The sequence below is a fragment of the Pyricularia oryzae genome, chromosome 3 (assembly GCF_000002495.2).
Source record: "Pyricularia oryzae 70-15 chromosome 3, whole genome shotgun sequence".
NCBI lineage: Eukaryota > Fungi > Ascomycota > Sordariomycetes > Magnaporthales > Pyriculariaceae > Pyricularia > Pyricularia oryzae.
Window position 1 is genome coordinate 540,601 of NC_017849.1, and position 17,151 is coordinate 557,751.

The following is a 17,151-nucleotide window of genomic DNA, read 5'->3' on the forward strand; positions in this document are numbered from 1 at the left end:
TTCCCGTATCACCAATTGCTTTTATCATTTCTCCATTTTCAATGCAACACTTAATCAAAAGAACGATCACGAGGTTTTTTTTTGGTTTTTTTGGTGTTTTTTTTTGGTGGGTTTATTTGGAGGAGATTCAAAGACTGTCGTCGAGTACCGTCCGTCTGGTTCGTCTAAATTAAGCCATTTAGCCTCCGGTCTCCACAGGCAGGGTTGCTTCGGAGTACGCCGGAGGGTGTGACTAAGAGTTGTCATTCTTGGATGTCGCATGATACAAGTCATAGATCAAGGAAGACAGACGATGAGGGAAACATGATCAGATATCGCTTCCCTACATCTACAAATCTTTATCTTTTTGAAATTAGATGCTGTCTTGTCAAGTGATGATTTCATGAAGACATTGGCAGCTGTGAACTGTACAACACCTTTGCAGCTTCGATAGGTATGTAGTGTTGGGTGTATGCATGTTGGTGGTCTTGGGCCGAAACAATACATATATGGATACGACGCTGACATGCACTCCCACCACTCTGACTGGATGTTCTGGGCCGTCCTATAAGTTCCCAAGTAGCGGTCAAGGGTTGAACTGTGACTGGCCGAGATATACCACATGGTAAGACCCTGTGTAAAAGTAGACACCCAATGGACGACATGGTGTGTGTGTGCGTGTAATATGTATCCTTTTTGGGGTGTCTGTCTCCCTTGCTACTCGACAGGTCTGGGTTGCTTTATCTTAATTTGGTACCTACGATGCTTGGCGTGCAGTTGATATTGGATTGCCTTGCCACACATTCCGGATTTGAGGGGGCCAAGCAAAAGCACTCCGGAAGCTCTCCGTGGAGATGTCAGAGCGGCAGTAAACCAAGTTGATGATTCATTGAATATGCTCGTGACTATGCGTGGGGGGCCAGTATATGCTCATTGCTCACTCACTCCGCCGACATGTCCAGCATCCCTGCCACGCTATTCACCACCGGCAGCCATGATGGTAGACGGAATAGGGTTATTAGCAGGGCTTTTAATTAGATTTCAACGGTAGTTCCTTGGGATGTGGCCACGTGAAGAGGCCAAAACTTGTTTCGTAGCTCGTTAGTGCTTGCCTATCGTTACCACTTGAACTAGACTAGGTCCAGTCTAGTCTAGAAATAGTCTAGAACTAGATAGTCTAGTTCTAGTCTAGTATTGAATTGATCCAGAACGTTTCTAATTTGTCGACCTACCTTGCAAGCTTAGCGTCTACAAGGCAGGCACTTGACATTATTTCCGGCTTTTAATCTTGTTCAACGGAGCAACACCGACGACCTAGTCCACCTTACCTAGCCGATCAGCCCAGAACGTACAGGTTCAAGTCTGGGGACATGTTTCACAGTACATCTTGAGCATTCATACGGACATGGCCTCTTGACAGCGTTTCATCTCGCGGTACTACGTAAACCTCAATCGACTACATACGCCAACTGCCTCACTAACGCATAAGCGAAGTTGACGGCTGTGCAGTAGACTTTAGTTCTAGATGTAGGGAGTGATGCAAGGACGGGCACAGGCAATTCTGCAGTCTGGTAGGACGATCTTGACAACGTTTATGATTTATCGAGCAGATAGATCCTTTTTTTAAATTTTGGCTCCAAGGCCCAAGCGTTCATTGCAAGTAGAATATTTTCCCGTTCTGGTTTTATATTTTGGCTCAACAGTCTTGAGGCTTGGCATTGCTTTGCTTTGCTTTGCTCAATTTTACCCAATCTGATTGATGCCTGCTCCATACTGCGGTTGATATTCTCGCTCCATGAAACAAAAGCACACATTTTTCGATCTTTGTAACATTCCACTTTCAATAACATAACAGGACACTGGAAACCTTTTTTTTTTCCTGCATCAGTGCGAAAACATATCTTTCTGGCACATCCATGGCAAACAAGAAAAAAACAACATCGATTTTCTTTCGAAAACAAGCGGGCAAAACACTAATCCTTTGACATGAAGGACGCAGAGCTCCTCTCCTCCTCTGGAAAGTACACGGGGATGGTCTCCCGAATGACGGCTCGCCTGTAGAACTCGTCCTCCTCCTCGCCGAACGACACGTAGCTCGGCCGGTCGGGCGACGAGGACCAAACGGGGGACGGCGGGACGGGGATGCCAGCATCGCCGGCGGCGGCCGTGGCCATGGCCGCCACGGCGGCGCGCTGCTGCTCCTCGTGCCGGGCGCGCATGATGCGCGGCCTGATGGCGTCGAGCACCGAGGCGCGCCGCGACACGCGCATGGGGCGCTGCGGCAGCTCGTCGGGGAACACCTCGTGGTCCGCGTCGCCGGCGGCTCTTGCGCGATGCTGCGCCGGGGACATGGGCGCCCAGGCGGGTCGCGGCGCCCGGTGGCTGGGCGAGTAGTACTCGTCGCTGTCGGTGGTGGAGTCGCCGTCGGCAAAGACGCGGACGACCCTCGGCCCCTTGAGCGAGTCCTCGTCGACGACGTTGCCGCCCCGCATGCCGCTGGTGCTGCCTCGCTTGCCGGCGCCCTCGGGCTTGTCGACCGACACGAGGGCCCAGACGACGTCGCGGCCGGGCGGGAGGCCGGGGGTCTCGAGCGGCGGCGGGTGGCGCAGGATCTCGTAGGGGGCGTCGAGGCGGTCCAGCGCGGCCTCGACGTCGTCGCGGAGCACGAGGGCGGCGCCGCCCCCGCCCTTCTCGCCGTCGGGGGCCTTGTTGCGGCCAGAGTAGTCGCCGGGCTTGGAGCTGCCGTTGGGGACCCAGAAGAGCAGGTCGACGCGGGCGGCGGCGTACAGGGCCACGACGAAGATCTCGAGCATGTACTGCGTGGTGTAGAAGCTCGCGCGGCTGAAGATGGGGTTGTGCTCTCCCGGGGCCTCGGGGGTGACCAGGGCCGAGAGGCGGATGGCGGCGCCGACGCCGAGCAGGGCGCCGCTGGCGATGATGATGCTCTTCTTGACGCGCCAGTCGCCGATGCCAAAGGGCTCGGGCCGCGGGCCGGGCCAGCCGGTGACCACGGACGTGACCAGGATGGGGAACGTGACCAGGAACAGCACAAAGGCCGAGCCGCCCTCGAGGTCCTTGAAGATGATGCTGGCCCGGTTCGTGTCCTCGACCGACGTGAAGAAGAGGACAAACATGTGCGTGATCTGCCAGATGATGGCCGCCGGGACCGAAAGCGCCAGGAATGTGGTGATGGGTCCCACCGCCGGGTGCCAGCCTACCTTGGGGTGCATGGATCGGAGGAGCCGCTGGGCAAAGAAGATGTTGAGCAGGGCAGCAACAGCGGCACTGTTTTTTGTTGTTTGATGTCAGCTGATGGTTATATCATCCAATATTTATATCACACAAAAGAAAAAAAAAAAAAAAAAAAAAAAAGAAAAGAAAACTTACCCTCCAGTCTGGAGAATGATTGCCATCATGACAACCCCCTTGACCGGCTGAAAGATCCAGGCTATACGAAACACGCAGCTGAGGGCGCGGACCATGCAAAAGTCAAACATGACGTCCGACAACAGGAACTTGTGGCCTCTCCTCGAGTTGGTCTGGTAGATGGACATGTGCGTCACGGCGCCCGCCACGAACAGTATCAGGAAGATGATGGTCAGGGGCAGGTCCACGTCCCGCGTCGGCACATCGCCCAGGAACGAGCCCTGGGTAAAGTCCGTTATGGGCGCCACCTGCTTGTTTCCCTCCATGGGCGGGGGACCCTGCTGCTCGGCCGGCATTGTCGAGTTTGCACTGACGCCTGGCGGGGGCTGCTGCGGTGGTGGTTGTGCTGGCTGTGCAGGCTGTGCCGGTTGTGCTGGCTGCGTTGGCTTTGGTGAAGTGGCGGGGGGTGCAGAAAAAAAGGGGACAAGTGGAATAAAAAGGGGGCTCAACGGAGTCGCCTGTGTTGTTTGGGGTCTTGGTGCGGCAGCCGGGACACCGATCGAAGTCGCCCGCGCTGGTGGTGCAGAAGACGATGAATTTGATGAGGGCTGGGGACTATCCAACGTAGGCAAAGGCCGAGATGAAGAGGAAGACAAGGATGGCAAAGACGGCGGCGCGCTCGGCGGTAGTGGAGGGTTGATAGGAGCTGGAGCAGCCGGGGTAGGTGGGGAGGCGGCTTCTGATGTCGTAGTCGGCACCTGCGGTGCTATTGCAGCAGGTGGATATGGTGTGACTTGTGCCGGTGGTGAAGATAGACCGTTGGTCGCCCCCGCTGGAAGAAGTCCCAGCCTCTGGCCAAAGGTGGAAAGTCGAGATTCGAAATCCGCAAACGCAACCGAGGGGGGAGGCACAACGATTGGTGTTGCTATTGCCGGAGCTAGAACTGGAGCTGGAGCAGTTGCTATGAGTGGATTCGAAGGTAGTGCTGGTGCCAATGCTGGTGCTGGGGCCACAAACGGTGCTGGTGCTGGTGCCAATGCTGGTGCTGGGGCCACAAACGGTGCTGGTGCTGGAGCCACAAACGGTGCTGGTGCTGGAGCTACAAACGGTGCTGGTAATGTTGAAAGCTGCGGTGCTACTGACGGTGCTTGCACCTGAGGCAGAGGCGATGCTGGTGCTGCTGCTGCCGGTACCTGTATCGGAGGCGCTGCTGCTGGTGGTTGTCGTTGTGTCTGGATCGCTCCGGGCGGAACCAAACCAATCTGCTGTCCGAACCCTATGGCACCGTTGAGAAGCTGTTGCCCCAGATCTGAAAATCCATTCGCTCTCGCCTGGAGACCGTCTAGGGTATCGCCCACTGCCAGCTCTGGCTGTAAAAGAAGGATGACTTGTTGTAGTAGTAGCAGACGGGGTGATAGCATCCTTCGTTTGTAGATTCTGTTTTTCCTTTGGGTCATCGTCTCCTTTTGTATTCTTTCCAGTCCCAATTTTCTTTTTTTTTTGTCTCTTCTTTCTTCTTTCCTTTCTTCCTAAGTCATTGACGAAAATGAGTGCATCGCTTCTGTCGGGGATGTAGCTGGACAACTGAGGCAAGGTAGCTAAGCTGAGGTAGATGGTTGGTAGTTGGAACAAGCGATCGTGGGCCAAGTCGAGACTTGTTCAAGACATGTCCTACAAGGCAGAAATCAAGCTCCCTGACCTTGGTTGGGAATGAGAGAAGGGATAACTATGAAAGGTTTAGCTCAATAATCTCAAAGAAAGTTATACTTGGTACTTAAGTGCAGGTAGCTAGCTGGTGTACGTGGTGGTAACTAGGTGACTGTCTGTTGTCTGTCGGCCTGCCATTACAAACGTCACTTCGGACTTCAGACCATCCGTCCACTCCAGACGTCCCCGGTATCGACTCATCATAATGGACCCCCCACCACCCAACTCAATCACTTGTTTAGCCTCACGGGTAGTCCCTATCAGGCACCGTTCCATTCACCGCTCGGCTTGCTGCCAGATTCATTTCACGAACTCGACTATTATGTGGGTGCGTGGCCGGGAGGGGTAGGATCCTATCCTCAGAAACGACAGGGGGTCCCCTTTATCTAGCAAGCCATCAGATATTCTTCATGACATCTCATCTACCCACGGTACTTTTGTTTTCGACTCGAGCTGCTACGGTGGAGATACGGCCATCGGCAATTCCGTATCCTGCCGACCCATGGACATGCCCCTGGCTTTGAGAGCTTTTCATGTGATGTGCCACCAGAATTGTTCTGAATTCCTTTGCCCCGATGCCTTCCCCAGCCTCAAGTATAATACTGAATTATGGGCTTAGAAAAGAAGAGCTTAACAAGCGGTGCCTCATCTGAAACTTTGGGGAAAGTCCGAAGGTTGAGATGGGGGGATTACCGCTGTATTTCTTGCGCGGTAGTGGCTAGCTCGCTTGTGTGGACCAAGGGCGCAAACAGAAACAGGAAACAGTGACAAAAGAAAACAAAATAGAATAAATTAAAGCATAACAACCAGCATGTCGACTGACAGTCTGACACTACCTGGCCAAAGTGCTATTACGTATTTGGAAGCTTTCCCGTCCACAACCACCAACAAGCACTGTCAAGCTTTCACCCCATGTATATGAGTTTACAAAAGGGGCATGGTTGCCCTTCCAAAATAATAAAATAAATAAAAAAAAACAAGCCGATCCGCCCGCCTTCTATCCGATCTAACATTGCCGCCCCGTAGCACCCTTGGCGATTCGACAACATACTACGTAAACAAACAAGATGCGGGATGCCATCTGGGCCTCCCATTGGTGTTTCACGTCACGTTTCGCACTGTCAGTCTCTACCACACAATAGAGACGGCAGTCTGCCAACAAGCGCGGACACGCATTATTCAGAGGAATCGCGAATGCGAGAGGAGAAAGAATCATGGAAATTACTAATCACTGTCAAACATTACCCTTCCAAAATAGCTGCCGGTGGGGGAATAAGTAGTAGTAGTAGTAGTAGTATTAGTTAACGCCGGGCTCGGCCCGGCTTGTTAGCCGGCCGTTAGCAACCTCCCGAGGGGTATCTCGGCGCGCGTTCTATCTTCTTTATTTACACAGGGGGAAAACAAGGAGGGCAGAGGCGGATCGTGCCTGACCGGGTTCGGGCCCGGTCCTGCTTAGGGGGTTAGTTCACTGACGCGACCCCGTGCCTAAGGTGCACGGAGGGTTCGTCTGACGGCTTGTGCCGTGAAGTGTGGGTGAAAAGGCAGTAAGTCTATTCCTCGTCAGAGTTCGAGTCGTTTACGATCGGTGTCCCTAGGCGTAAAGTGCGTTCGTGGCGCGCGGGGCGCTGGCGGGCCGCTCTGGGGCGGGCGCTGAAGTAGTTGGTGGCTATCGAAAACGCCTCAAAGCTTTTCGGTTGCCCGAAGCTTGTCTGGAAGAATTTCCAGCGTTGGGCGCGATTTGGCGGCCCGGCCGGCCGGTCGTTATTAGGCCACGGCCAGTTTCTCCACACCGCCCGCGAATAGCGGCAGTGCACCGGGTGCTCAGGGGAGGTCCGCTTCCAGCACCAGGCACACGAGGTGTTTGCATCCTGGTGGTTGAAACGGTCATGGTAGGCCTTGAAATCGCCGTGGCCGGTCCTCATGGCCAAATAATGGCCCAGTAGGGGTCTTGGCAAACGCAGTTCCTCGGGCTCCTTTCTCGGTGTGTATTGGAATTTCCATTCCCTATATGCGGGGGACCGTTCACAGAGTTCTTTACGCCACCAGTCCTTCTCTATATTGGAAAGAATGGCTCTGAGGACCGTGCCGGCACCGCTATACGTGGTTTGCTGAGCCCTCGGGTCTGGGTCCGGCGGTCCGGCGGAGCCGGCCTTGGCCAGCTCGTCAGCCCGGTCGTTTCCCGGGATTCCCTGGTGCCCAGGGCACCAACGGACCCGAACCTCGGTACCTTGTTTTCGGAGTAGATCGACAAGGTCATGGAACTCCAGAAAGGCCCATTGGGACGAACGCGGCGCGTCGCCTCTAAGACCCCAAATAACCGAGGTGCTGTCCACACAAATCCAGATCCGGGCGCCTGGCTGGGCCTTGGCTGCCGCCTGTAGCCCTTTTAGGGCGCCAATCGCCTCGGCGTCGAAAACGTGGCTTTCCGGCGTAATAGATGCGGAGCCTGCGGCAAATTCCAGGCCCGCCCTAAAAGCGGCCCATCCGTACCCTATTTGGACGCAGTTGTTTTCGTGTTTTTCCGAACCATCCGTATATACCACGATATCGTCAGGTGATACCATGTCCAGCCATTCGATAAAGCGGCGGGCCGCTTCCTCTTTCGGGACTCCTCCGGTGGGGTCAGTGCGAGAATCCGGGGCATTGCGAGGTGCGCGCAACTCTAATCTCCGGATCCGCGGGAGAAGTTGTGCAGCCGTTTGCAGGGTCGTGGCCGAATGGCCCGAGTTGCGGGCACGAGGTGTTTCACGCAGGCGGCTGACAAGGGGGTGCCCCTTGTCCGCGAGCCTTAGTCGGGCGCCGTATTTCAGGCGGGTGTAGGCCAGCGCGACGCGGGCCGAGGGTAGTCCTGCGTCCCTGAGAACAGTGGACGAGGGGGTGGTTTTATACGCCGGGAGGATTGCCCGTGCCGCTAAAACCAGCGGTTTGTTCAATGCTTTGAGGAGTCCTCTTTGCTTGTGCGCTGGGTTGTACCATGCCTCGGCTGCGTAGGTGGCCGAGGAACCCACGCATGCCACCGCTGCCTTGCGAAGTGCAGCCGCAGGCGGTCCGTATCTTACTGCCCCAAAGCTCTTGAGGTGGGCAGCGACCGCCATTGCTTTGGCAGCCCTTTCGGCCACGTGGCGGCGCCCGTCTAGCCGTCGGCTGAACCAAAAACCAAGCCAACGCATGCCCGGGTAGCCTTGCATTTCCTACAGTAAACTATAGTCACAGGGTTGGACCAGACCCTCTAACGGACAGGCCAGCTAGAGCCCTCCTAGTCGCTGGATACCCAGCCTGCCACGTAAATACAAGGTTTGCACCTTAAGCCTACCGCATCCACAAAAAGGCCTCTTGGTAGACCGACGCGCGCATCCGTCCTCTCCGGCTAAAATAGCGTCTCTTCCGCCTAACATGCCGACGACATCATCTGCCCCGGTGTACGTCCCTAGTGCGAGTAGAAAGCTTCGAAAAGCCGGCGACACCCCGTACATGTCCATCCACAGCTTAGTCCCCCGTTGGTTCCTGGGCTAGCCCAGCGCCACAATGTGGACATGAATGCAATCGAGTTCTTCCCGTCCTCCAGACCCGGCGCAGATTCCCAGTGCGAGTGAGAAGCATGGGGCGCCTCAGTCACACTATTCCACCACGGCCCACCGTCCACGGGGTGTACCAAGGGTGCGAACCAAGGCCGTGCCCACGTTTCTTGCTTCCCGTTACCCAAAGCCGTCTCCAGCAATGGGCCGACCACGTCTTGCTGTCGGGACCCTTTGGAGACTGCCGCGCCGGCACAGTGCTTCCGGTCCACGTACAACTAACCAACCCCCGTAACGGCACTACCTCCTCGCTGCAGGCAATCCCAGAAGGTGTGAGGGGGTGAGAGGGTGCCCTGTCGATTCGAAGAACCGTCGGGTGGTTCTCAGCCTAATTTCCCTTTCTTTTAAACCGTATTGTCTAGCCTTCCGGGGAAGGACGCCTGCCTTTCCGGCTGGCAAAGTTTTTTGTGCCACGCTGGCTCGCATCGCGAGATTGGGCCTTGTCTTGTGCGCCTCTATGCGGGTGGCGCGCCGAGCCGCCGATCGGACTCTTCCTTCACCGCGATCAGTGGAAAACTCGTCAAAGGGGAGATCTGTCGATTATACATGGGTGTTGCGAGGAAAGGCGTTCCGTGTAGTGACGGTGCTTAGGGCGACAGGTTGAAGAGTTTTTCGTGTGTGCGCGCCTGTTAGGGCTACAGGCGGAAGTCCCGCGCAAACGTTAACAGCATGGTCCGTGCGCCCATACTGAAAATTTTGTGTACGGGAGAGAGTTGAGAGGGAGTGCAGAAGGGTGACAAGAATTGGGAATCCGCGTCGTGGGTAGCCTGCTGGATGGCACGCGTAGTAGGCTCGTGACTTGCGTGGCAGCAGGCGGTTGCTGGTGTGATCGACAATGGTTTCGACATGAGCAAAGGAGCCGTCAGGTAAGTAGCACAAGGACCGTTGTTATGACTGTCTAGATTCCTCTAATATACATCGCCTGGCGATGCCGTTCTTAAATAGCTGACCCGACCAAATAAAGCTTCAAGGGGCAGGTCGAGTAAGGTGCCGCGGGACATTGAGTTTAGGGATTACTTTTGACTTTGTACTTTGAAGCTGGCAGATGCCAGAAGCAAACTGACCAGATGATGAAGGTAATCTTCAACTGAACCGACAAGTCGATCAAAATTCTGAAGAAACTTATTGCCAACGGACAGCTGAATACTTACTCCGCTCTGAAGCCGACATGTTCCCCGAGGAAGCTTGGGGCAATTCCACGAAAGGATGGGAATCTTATGGTCACTCACTCGACTATCCTTGCGATCCATAGACTCGCATCAGAGTTGAATTCTATATAGCAGGGTGGCCAGATAATATCCGTTATCGACTTGATATCCACCCAAAGATTGTTAGGTGCACCATACGCCATGTGCACATCTGCTCATGCGACCAGCTCCGACTCATGACCGGGCGCGCCCATGCTAGCCGCGTTGGGTCATAAATGGTAAATGCTCGTACAAAGGGCCGAAATAAGGTTGCAGGCGGACTGTGGGGCGCCGTCAAAGACATGGTTGCGTCGTTCGGCTTTTGACAGTTGAGTACGACATTTGCATTGACGCGAACCTTGTCAGGTTTGTTTGTTTTCCCCCCGGAGTGGAGAGCGAATGGATTCCGGGCCATCCCGCGTTTCCACAAAGCTTGGAAGGCCAAGGTTGCGGACTTGCTGGGCTGGTCGTCTCACCATCAGTGCTAAATTTCGAAAATGCAGTTTCCATGACAGGTTTACCTGTCATTGGCATGGTTGGTGTCTTGTACAGAGGAACCGGTTTTTTTTTTACTTTGACAATCTTGAAAAATGCTCACAGATACTACAGTAACAGTCCAGAGTACATCACAAAAATCACAAAGCGGATATCGGCGACATGGTCCCGTCGGCTGGACAAGTGCAGCTAGCCATGTGGATCGCAATTCACATTAGACATTTATACTACCATTATATGCTATCGAAGCAAATGGCAGATTGTTTCATTCGAGGGGAGTACTCGAGGTCGACTCGCTCAGGAACCCCATAGTTTCAGACTCTGTTCCGGGCTTCCGACCGCGGAGCTTTATCCGCAACCAGGGGGGATGCAGGATTTATTCTCTTTGCGGTTCACGAGTTTTGCTGAAAAGACAAAAAGCCGGTTTCACAGCGACTGTATGTGTAGTAGGGGTTGTGGAGGGGTAGTAAACCACATGTGGTCGAGGAAGAAAACAGAAAAGGGAAAAAAAGGCCGAGCTGCAATGAAAATTGCAGTGGTCTAGACTGGTGTCACGGATATCCTACGGGAATTATGGTGCACGTCATATAGTACATGGTACGCAAAGTCAGGTTTCATTGATCATCTGCACTATCTCCAATATGTCGATCCCGCTATGCATAGCAGCCATCAAGTCACGCTTAGCCATTCAAGCCAAACCGGACAGACCTTTTCCCCACGGGGCTGGATGCCATGTGGACGACCTGCAGCCTGCAGGCTCAGGGGCCGGGTACACCGCAGACCCCCTTTTTAGCATTCAGTCGCAGGGGTAGAAAGTGTCTAGGCGAGACTAGCCCGATGCAGGAGAGCATCCTGACCGAGATGGCAGCTTCGAGGCTCGAAGGGTTCTGCTTTCTGTGCGGGATAAATGCGCAAAGTGAGTACTGACACGCATGGACTTTAAGCTGGAGGCGATCGCGCCAATGTCACGTCAATCACAGCAGCAAGCTCATGCAGAGCTCCACCGAAACGAACGCCTTCTCAGGACGACTCCTGCGCGCGCGCAGGGCTAGGTTTACCGTCATGATTCGCCCTCTTGTGCTGACCGAATCCGGCATAAGCTCGTGGCCGTGACTGGAAGTTGCCAGCGGCCCGACTCCACGGGAAGCAAGACAGGCAGTGCGGGTCACGTCATGTCCATGCGGAAGATCGGTGGATCAGCCGAGGTACGTATAGCAGTTCGGAAGGTGAGCAAGACATGTCCAAAAATAGCATCGCGTGGTAATCATTCGTGCGGTGCCACTTGAACGCGCAAAAAAAAAAAGAAAAAAAAAAAAAAAAAAAAAAAAAAAGGCTGTGTCGAGACTCGGGCGCCTGACTTTGTACCTGCGGGAATATTCTGAGTCGCGGTGAAAGATTTTGCAGTAGCTACCAAAAAGCTTTGGGTCGAAAAACCAAAATGTTCTAGATTAACAAGCGTGACAGGGTAGGGGTGACTGCGGCTTTTCTCGAATATATACTTTTCTGTTCCTTGACAAGCCGCGACACGCGACACTGGGCCCCGGTGCGAGTAAGCGGCCAGAATATTCTAGATTTGTAGACTATGGGGCGATCTCCGAGCAATAGTCCATTACCTCTAAAAAAAACCTAGAAAAGCCGTAGAGCCACGATTGTGTGGAAGTTAGCTGGGGTTCGCTATCATGGTTCAGGGGCTTATCTGGACCGATGGCGTAAGCATGAGTTATCACCTCATCGCCATCTTTAATTTTTTTTTTCTGTCTTCTATCATCCAAACGCAAACCAGGATGTACAGATGCCAATTTTCGGGTCTTGTGAAATTTTCTTTGATCGGGGATTTTTTTTCTTTCTTTTCTCCTTTTTCTCCGTTCCAAAATCACTTCAAGTGCAAGTCATGAAACTCCCCAAGCTTCACCCATGACAGCCGGTATTTCATTTAGCCTACAGGAGGCTGCGAGCCAGAGGTAAGGATGCCACCAGAACCGACATCGCTGTCGCCCTGCACGGAAATGACATGAGAACGCGAGACTAGTTTCGGCCGGACCCAGCGTTCGTGATTTGAAAAAAAAAGGTATAATACTGAGATGCCACTGTTGAGTGCATAAACGAACTCGGTGATTGAATCATGGTCCTGGTAGGTATAAGCTCTCCCTGGCCACTCACTTTTTTTCATGAGGTGTCATTCCATTGATTGATGCTGCGCATGTTAGGGCTGTCAACCAGGGGATCAGAAACACAATCCCCGATATCGACAAAGATGTCTCACCACGAAAATGAGAAGGAGCCTCCCAAGGATCAGCAGTATCCAGGTCAGTATGATTCGACACAGACCAACATGACAATCACAGTAAATGTCGCGCCAACAATCTAATCGTTTTGAGCAAAGTGAAATGGTATCGATCTACATTTACAAACATGACCATCCTTGGCCTCTGCAACCTGGCAGCGCCCGGAATATGGGCAGCCATGAACTCGCTGGGGGCGGGAGGCGCAGCACGGCCCGAACTCATCAACGCCGCCAACTCGCTCACGTTCTGCCTGATGGTCGTGTCCTGTTACTTTTCGAGCGTCATTGTCAAGTACATTGGCATCAAGGGAGCTTTGGTTTTTGGAACGTAGGCTTATTTTCCTTTTTCCCAGCTCCGTTTCCAGTGCGGCACATGTTTTTTATTTCTTTGTATTCTAAATGTAAACTCGTACACAGACTTGGCTTTGCCCCCTTCGCAGCCAGCCTCTACACCAACAACCGCTTCGGCAACGAGTGGTTCGTCGAGGTCGGCGCGGCCATCTGCGGCCTGTCGGCGGGCGTTTTTTGGATGGCCGAGGCGGCCATCGCCATCGCCTACCCTGAACCCTGGAACCGGGGCCGGGCCATCGGGTACTGGCTCACCTACCGCCTCGGCGGGCAGATCATCGGCGGTGCCGTCAACCTGGGGCTGAATTACGACCGCGATAGCGCGGGCAAGGTGTCGTACGACGTGTTTCTCTTTTTCATCTCCATCCAGGCTGCCGGTCCGCTGGTGGCCATGTTCCTCAGCAGGCCGGATCAGGTGCAGAGAAGGGATGGCAAAAAGGTCCAGTTGGTTATAACGCAGGACTGCTGGGCCGAGATCAAGGAAACCACTAGACTGTTTTGCACGAGCAACTTTCTTTTGTTGGTGCTTTGGATTGGGCAGGCCGTGTTTGCCGAGGCGGTGTTTTTTACGTATATTGCCCGTGAGTTTGTCTTCTTCCCTTATCCACGGCCTCTCTGTTTATACGAGCGTGACTTGGAAATTATGTTGACATTGCTGACATACTGACATGCTGACGAGCCGCCTAGTATGGTTCAGCGTGCGGTCCAGGGCTCTTGCTTCTTTCTTGTCGGGAATCATGGCCATGACTGCTGGCAACGGCTTGGGCGTAAGACTTGACTACTTGCACCCCCTGTTCTAGACGGCCATCTCCTGTCACAACACTAATCGCGGCTTTTTTGACCCTTAAAGTACTGGCTAGACTCTGCCCGGTTTTCCCTCAAAGCCCGAGCAAGGGGCGCGTTTTGGACAATCGGAACCATGCAAGGAGCATGGTGGATCTGGGCGACCGTCAACGTGACGCGCTTTCGCCAGACTCGACCGACCTACGACTGGACAGATCAGGGCTTCGGCCAGGCCTTTGCCGTCTTTTTACTCTTGACTGTTGGGTTGCAGCTGAACTACATGTTTCTGTGAGTTTTTGTTCGGCTCCTCTGCTGCCCTTCTCCCGGTAGACGAGAGAATAGCTCTGACACCAACAAAATCACCCAAAACCTCAAGATATTTCTTCATCCACAACCTGAGCCGGGACGAGCCCGAAATCATCCGATACGCCGCCCTTTTGCGCGGCACCGAGTCTGCCTGGCAGGCCCTGGCCTACGGGCTGTCGTCTTTGACGGTCTTTGGCGAGGTCGGTGGTGTCTACATGAATTTCGGTCTCTGGGGAATTTCCATCTACCCTGCGTGGTTGGTCCTCCGGCATTTTGGCAACACCAAGTCGACCGGCATCGAGGTCGTGGACGGCCCTGTTGAGGGTCAGACGGCCAAGGCTGAGGGAGGGGTCATGGCCACAGATCGCAGCGGGTTGATCAATACTTGATAAGCTTGGTGCTGGGTAAAATGTGCGGCAGCCACGAGTATACGAGTGACCAAGACGAATAAATAGCAAAAGAAGATTCAATTTCAATGAGTGGACAAGTGCTCGCAGATCAAGTTTACCTCGGTAAAGGGTTTCCGGCAGCTGAGATGCGGCAGGTTCTTGAGCTCTTGCGCCCGATCTGTGACCAAAACGCTCAACGGACCCACATTGCTCGTGAGCTTGAAAGGCGTCTATGAAAAGCGCTTTTTGAAATTTTGGCTTCTTGATGATGCCCAGGCCTGTGCGCATAAACTGCACACTCTCCTTGACTTCAAGTTTAAAGAAGCCCTGCGGGTTGGGGACAGGCGGTGGATATTTCGGTTGTGAAATGCCAGACATATGGCATCAAGTTACCTTGTACTGCCGCGACCTCACAAAGACATGACGTGCCTTCTGATCTATGCACTCGGGAATATTCGTTGCCTGTGGAAGAGAGAGAAAAGATGTCATCGGCAGGATAGAAGCCACAGTCACACCTCGAGGTCCACAGTCGAGAGATCATTCCGTTCATGAGTAGTTGAGTACTGCAAACTATATGACATCTTCCGCAAAGAGTGCTCCTTCCATGCATACGTATTGTGCTGCATGAATACCAAGACAGAATCAAGTGGCTAGAATTATTCATCTGCAAAAAGTCCACGAATGTGACCTCGTCTGCAGGCTGAAAATAGCGAGAGACAGAGCTCAGAGAGGCATCTTACATTTCCACCACCTGAAGTGCTGTATCAAGTCGAATAAAAACATTGGGCTTGCATTGTATTTATGCTGTATTTCCAGAGTAACTAACAGCTATCCCATCTAGTGCAGCTGGGTTCCCCGGGCTCAACTGGTCCGAAATGCCACTGATACAAGGCCCTGGCGGACTCTTCAGCGTCCCGCGTCTCTTACCCGATGCCAACTAGCCGATGAGCCTAGCATCAACAGACGAAACAGGATGACAAGCAAACCGGGCCCAGATTCCATAGAGTTCTAGACCAGGCGCCCCGCCTGAGACGTTTGGTGGAGTGAAGGACGGGGGAATCCAGATGAACGGGACGAATCCCAGGCGGCGGTTCCCCGTGATGTCTATACGATAGCGAGGGCTTGTCGAGTCCAACCTGGGAGGTCGACTCATCATATGAAGGAAGATGATGGGGGAAAAACAGAGATGCAGAGGGACGCCTGGACGGTAGCATCGCAAGGACCCGATGTCACAGCAAGCTTTCGAGCGCACGTTGGGCATTCTCATCTTTGGGCGGTCCGATAACGTTTAGGGAGCGAAAGGCGATCGCAGGCCCGCGCCGTGGTTCGGGGACCTGCCGATGGATGCTGCGACCCAGAGGACGAGAACCGTCTGAACAAGAAAAATATCGTTTCCTTGGCATCTGGTGGAGGCGGAGACTAATATCAGCTCTGTGTCACAGATTCTGGGCCGCGCCCCTACAAACCAAGTTTCTGGCACTAGTCATAATGACCAACATGACATGTAGCATGGTAAACTGTGGTTCGTCCAATTACGAGATGGACGAGGACCCGAAACCCCGGCAAACCCCGTGTTCGGACAAGAGGACTCGACCAGCCAAGGATCTGGGCGCTAGTCATGCAGGAAGCAAGAGGAGGGATTGGGTCCAGGTTATATTAAATTAACGTTGGGCTCCACATCTCCGACCCCCCTAAAGTCCGGCCCCCTTGAAAAATGTAACGACGAAATACCCCTTTTATAAACAGATTTAAATGTAAAACTATCAACGCACAATAATACAATCATTGTCAGGCTCTCCCGGTTCGCTAACCTCTTCTCCATCGTTCAAAGCTTCTAAACAGTCCCTATTATTTTCCTGTGCTTCATAAACGTTTTTTTTGCTGACCAAAAGCTCGTTGGGATCCGGAATTACCCTTTTCCTTTTGACCGGCCGTACCGCCTCCAATTTTGCGTTTAACAAACTGATTTTTTGCTGAGCTTCAGCCAATAAGATATCCTTGGTTTCGAAGCTTTTTTGGACTTTTGCAAACAAAAGCCGTGAAGTGGCGTTACTTTTTTCGGACCGGGAAATTTCCTGTAGTTGAAGTCGAATATCTCGGGTCGTTTTAGGGGTTTTCCAAATAAGTAAAGACTGGTCGTTAATTTTTTGGGTTGGGCTTTCCGGTGTTTTATCCCTTTGGAAGCCGTTATTTTTACCTTTTTCGACGTTGGCGTTGCTATTTTCTAACAAAAAAGGGTTTAAAAGTGGTTTTGCCAAGTTCACCGGCCATAACCCCGTCGTACGCCAACCAGATTGAATGGTTTTTGCTATAAATGCTTTTGATCTGGCTTTTCGATAGCAAAGTAGAAAGTTTCGTTTCCCAACAACCGTTGAACAGCAAAACTGGTTTACAAATCCCAGGTGACGTCGATAAGCTTCCTTTAACGGCCCAAAAACCGATAAATCCAACGGTTGAAGAACGTGTGACGAATGAGGGGGTAAATATAGGAGTTGAATATTGTTTTGCAAGCAAAGAAGCATAAATTCGTCCGTTATATGTGATCCATGGCCATCCAGAACTAATAACCGCTTTTCAGGGGTTAAAGGTTGGGTATACGGAATAAACACCTTTTTTAACCATTCGATAACGTTGCGTACCCCCTGTTCGGCACCCCCCCTGTTCGGCACCCTGAAAATCTAACAACGAAATGCCTACTTTTATAAACTGATTTAAATATAAAATTATCAACG

The 17,151-nt window shown here is 52.9% G+C and overlaps 5 protein-coding genes across 5 annotated transcripts; 4 read left to right on the plus strand and 1 right to left on the minus strand.

Annotated features, from left to right (window-relative positions):
- Positions 1 to 1,952: 1,952 nt before the first annotated feature.
- On the minus strand, positions 1,953 to 3,701 carry MGG_07414 (uncharacterized protein; the record flags this gene model as incomplete). The annotated part of the gene is made up of 2 exons (XM_003711251.1): positions 1,953 to 3,264; positions 3,367 to 3,701. The coding sequence occupies 2 exons, from the start codon at positions 3,699 to 3,701 to the stop codon at positions 1,953 to 1,955; spliced, it is 1,647 nt and encodes a 548-aa protein (XP_003711299.1).
- A 284-nt stretch (positions 3,702 to 3,985) lies between these two features.
- Positions 3,986 to 4,503, plus strand: MGG_16623 (uncharacterized protein; the record flags this gene model as incomplete). The annotated part of the gene is made up of 2 exons (XM_003711252.1): positions 3,986 to 4,040; positions 4,157 to 4,503. The coding sequence occupies 2 exons, from the start codon at positions 3,986 to 3,988 to the stop codon at positions 4,501 to 4,503; spliced, it is 402 nt and encodes a 133-aa protein (XP_003711300.1).
- Positions 4,504 to 11,041: 6,538 nt separating this feature from the next.
- MGG_15197 (uncharacterized protein) lies at positions 11,042 to 11,422 on the plus strand (the record flags this gene model as incomplete). The annotated part of the gene is made up of 2 exons (XM_003711253.1): positions 11,042 to 11,193; positions 11,254 to 11,422. The coding sequence occupies 2 exons, from the start codon at positions 11,042 to 11,044 to the stop codon at positions 11,420 to 11,422; spliced, it is 321 nt and encodes a 106-aa protein (XP_003711301.1).
- A 983-nt stretch (positions 11,423 to 12,405) lies between these two features.
- Positions 12,406 to 14,419, plus strand: MGG_07417 (uncharacterized protein; the record flags this gene model as incomplete). The annotated part of the gene is made up of 7 exons (XM_003711254.1): positions 12,406 to 12,440; positions 12,517 to 12,615; positions 12,693 to 12,921; positions 13,011 to 13,522; positions 13,629 to 13,708; positions 13,792 to 14,012; positions 14,101 to 14,419. Exons 2-7 carry the CDS (start codon positions 12,564 to 12,566, stop codon positions 14,417 to 14,419), a joined length of 1,413 nt encoding a protein of 470 aa, XP_003711302.1. The 5' UTR covers positions 12,406 to 12,440; positions 12,517 to 12,563.
- Positions 14,420 to 15,907: 1,488 nt separating this feature from the next.
- Positions 15,908 to 16,171, plus strand: MGG_16624 (uncharacterized protein; the record flags this gene model as incomplete). The annotated part of the gene is made up of 2 exons (XM_003711255.1): positions 15,908 to 16,069; positions 16,166 to 16,171. 2 exons carry the CDS (start codon positions 15,908 to 15,910, stop codon positions 16,169 to 16,171), a joined length of 168 nt encoding a protein of 55 aa, XP_003711303.1.
- Between the last annotated feature and the right edge of the window lie 980 nt (positions 16,172 to 17,151).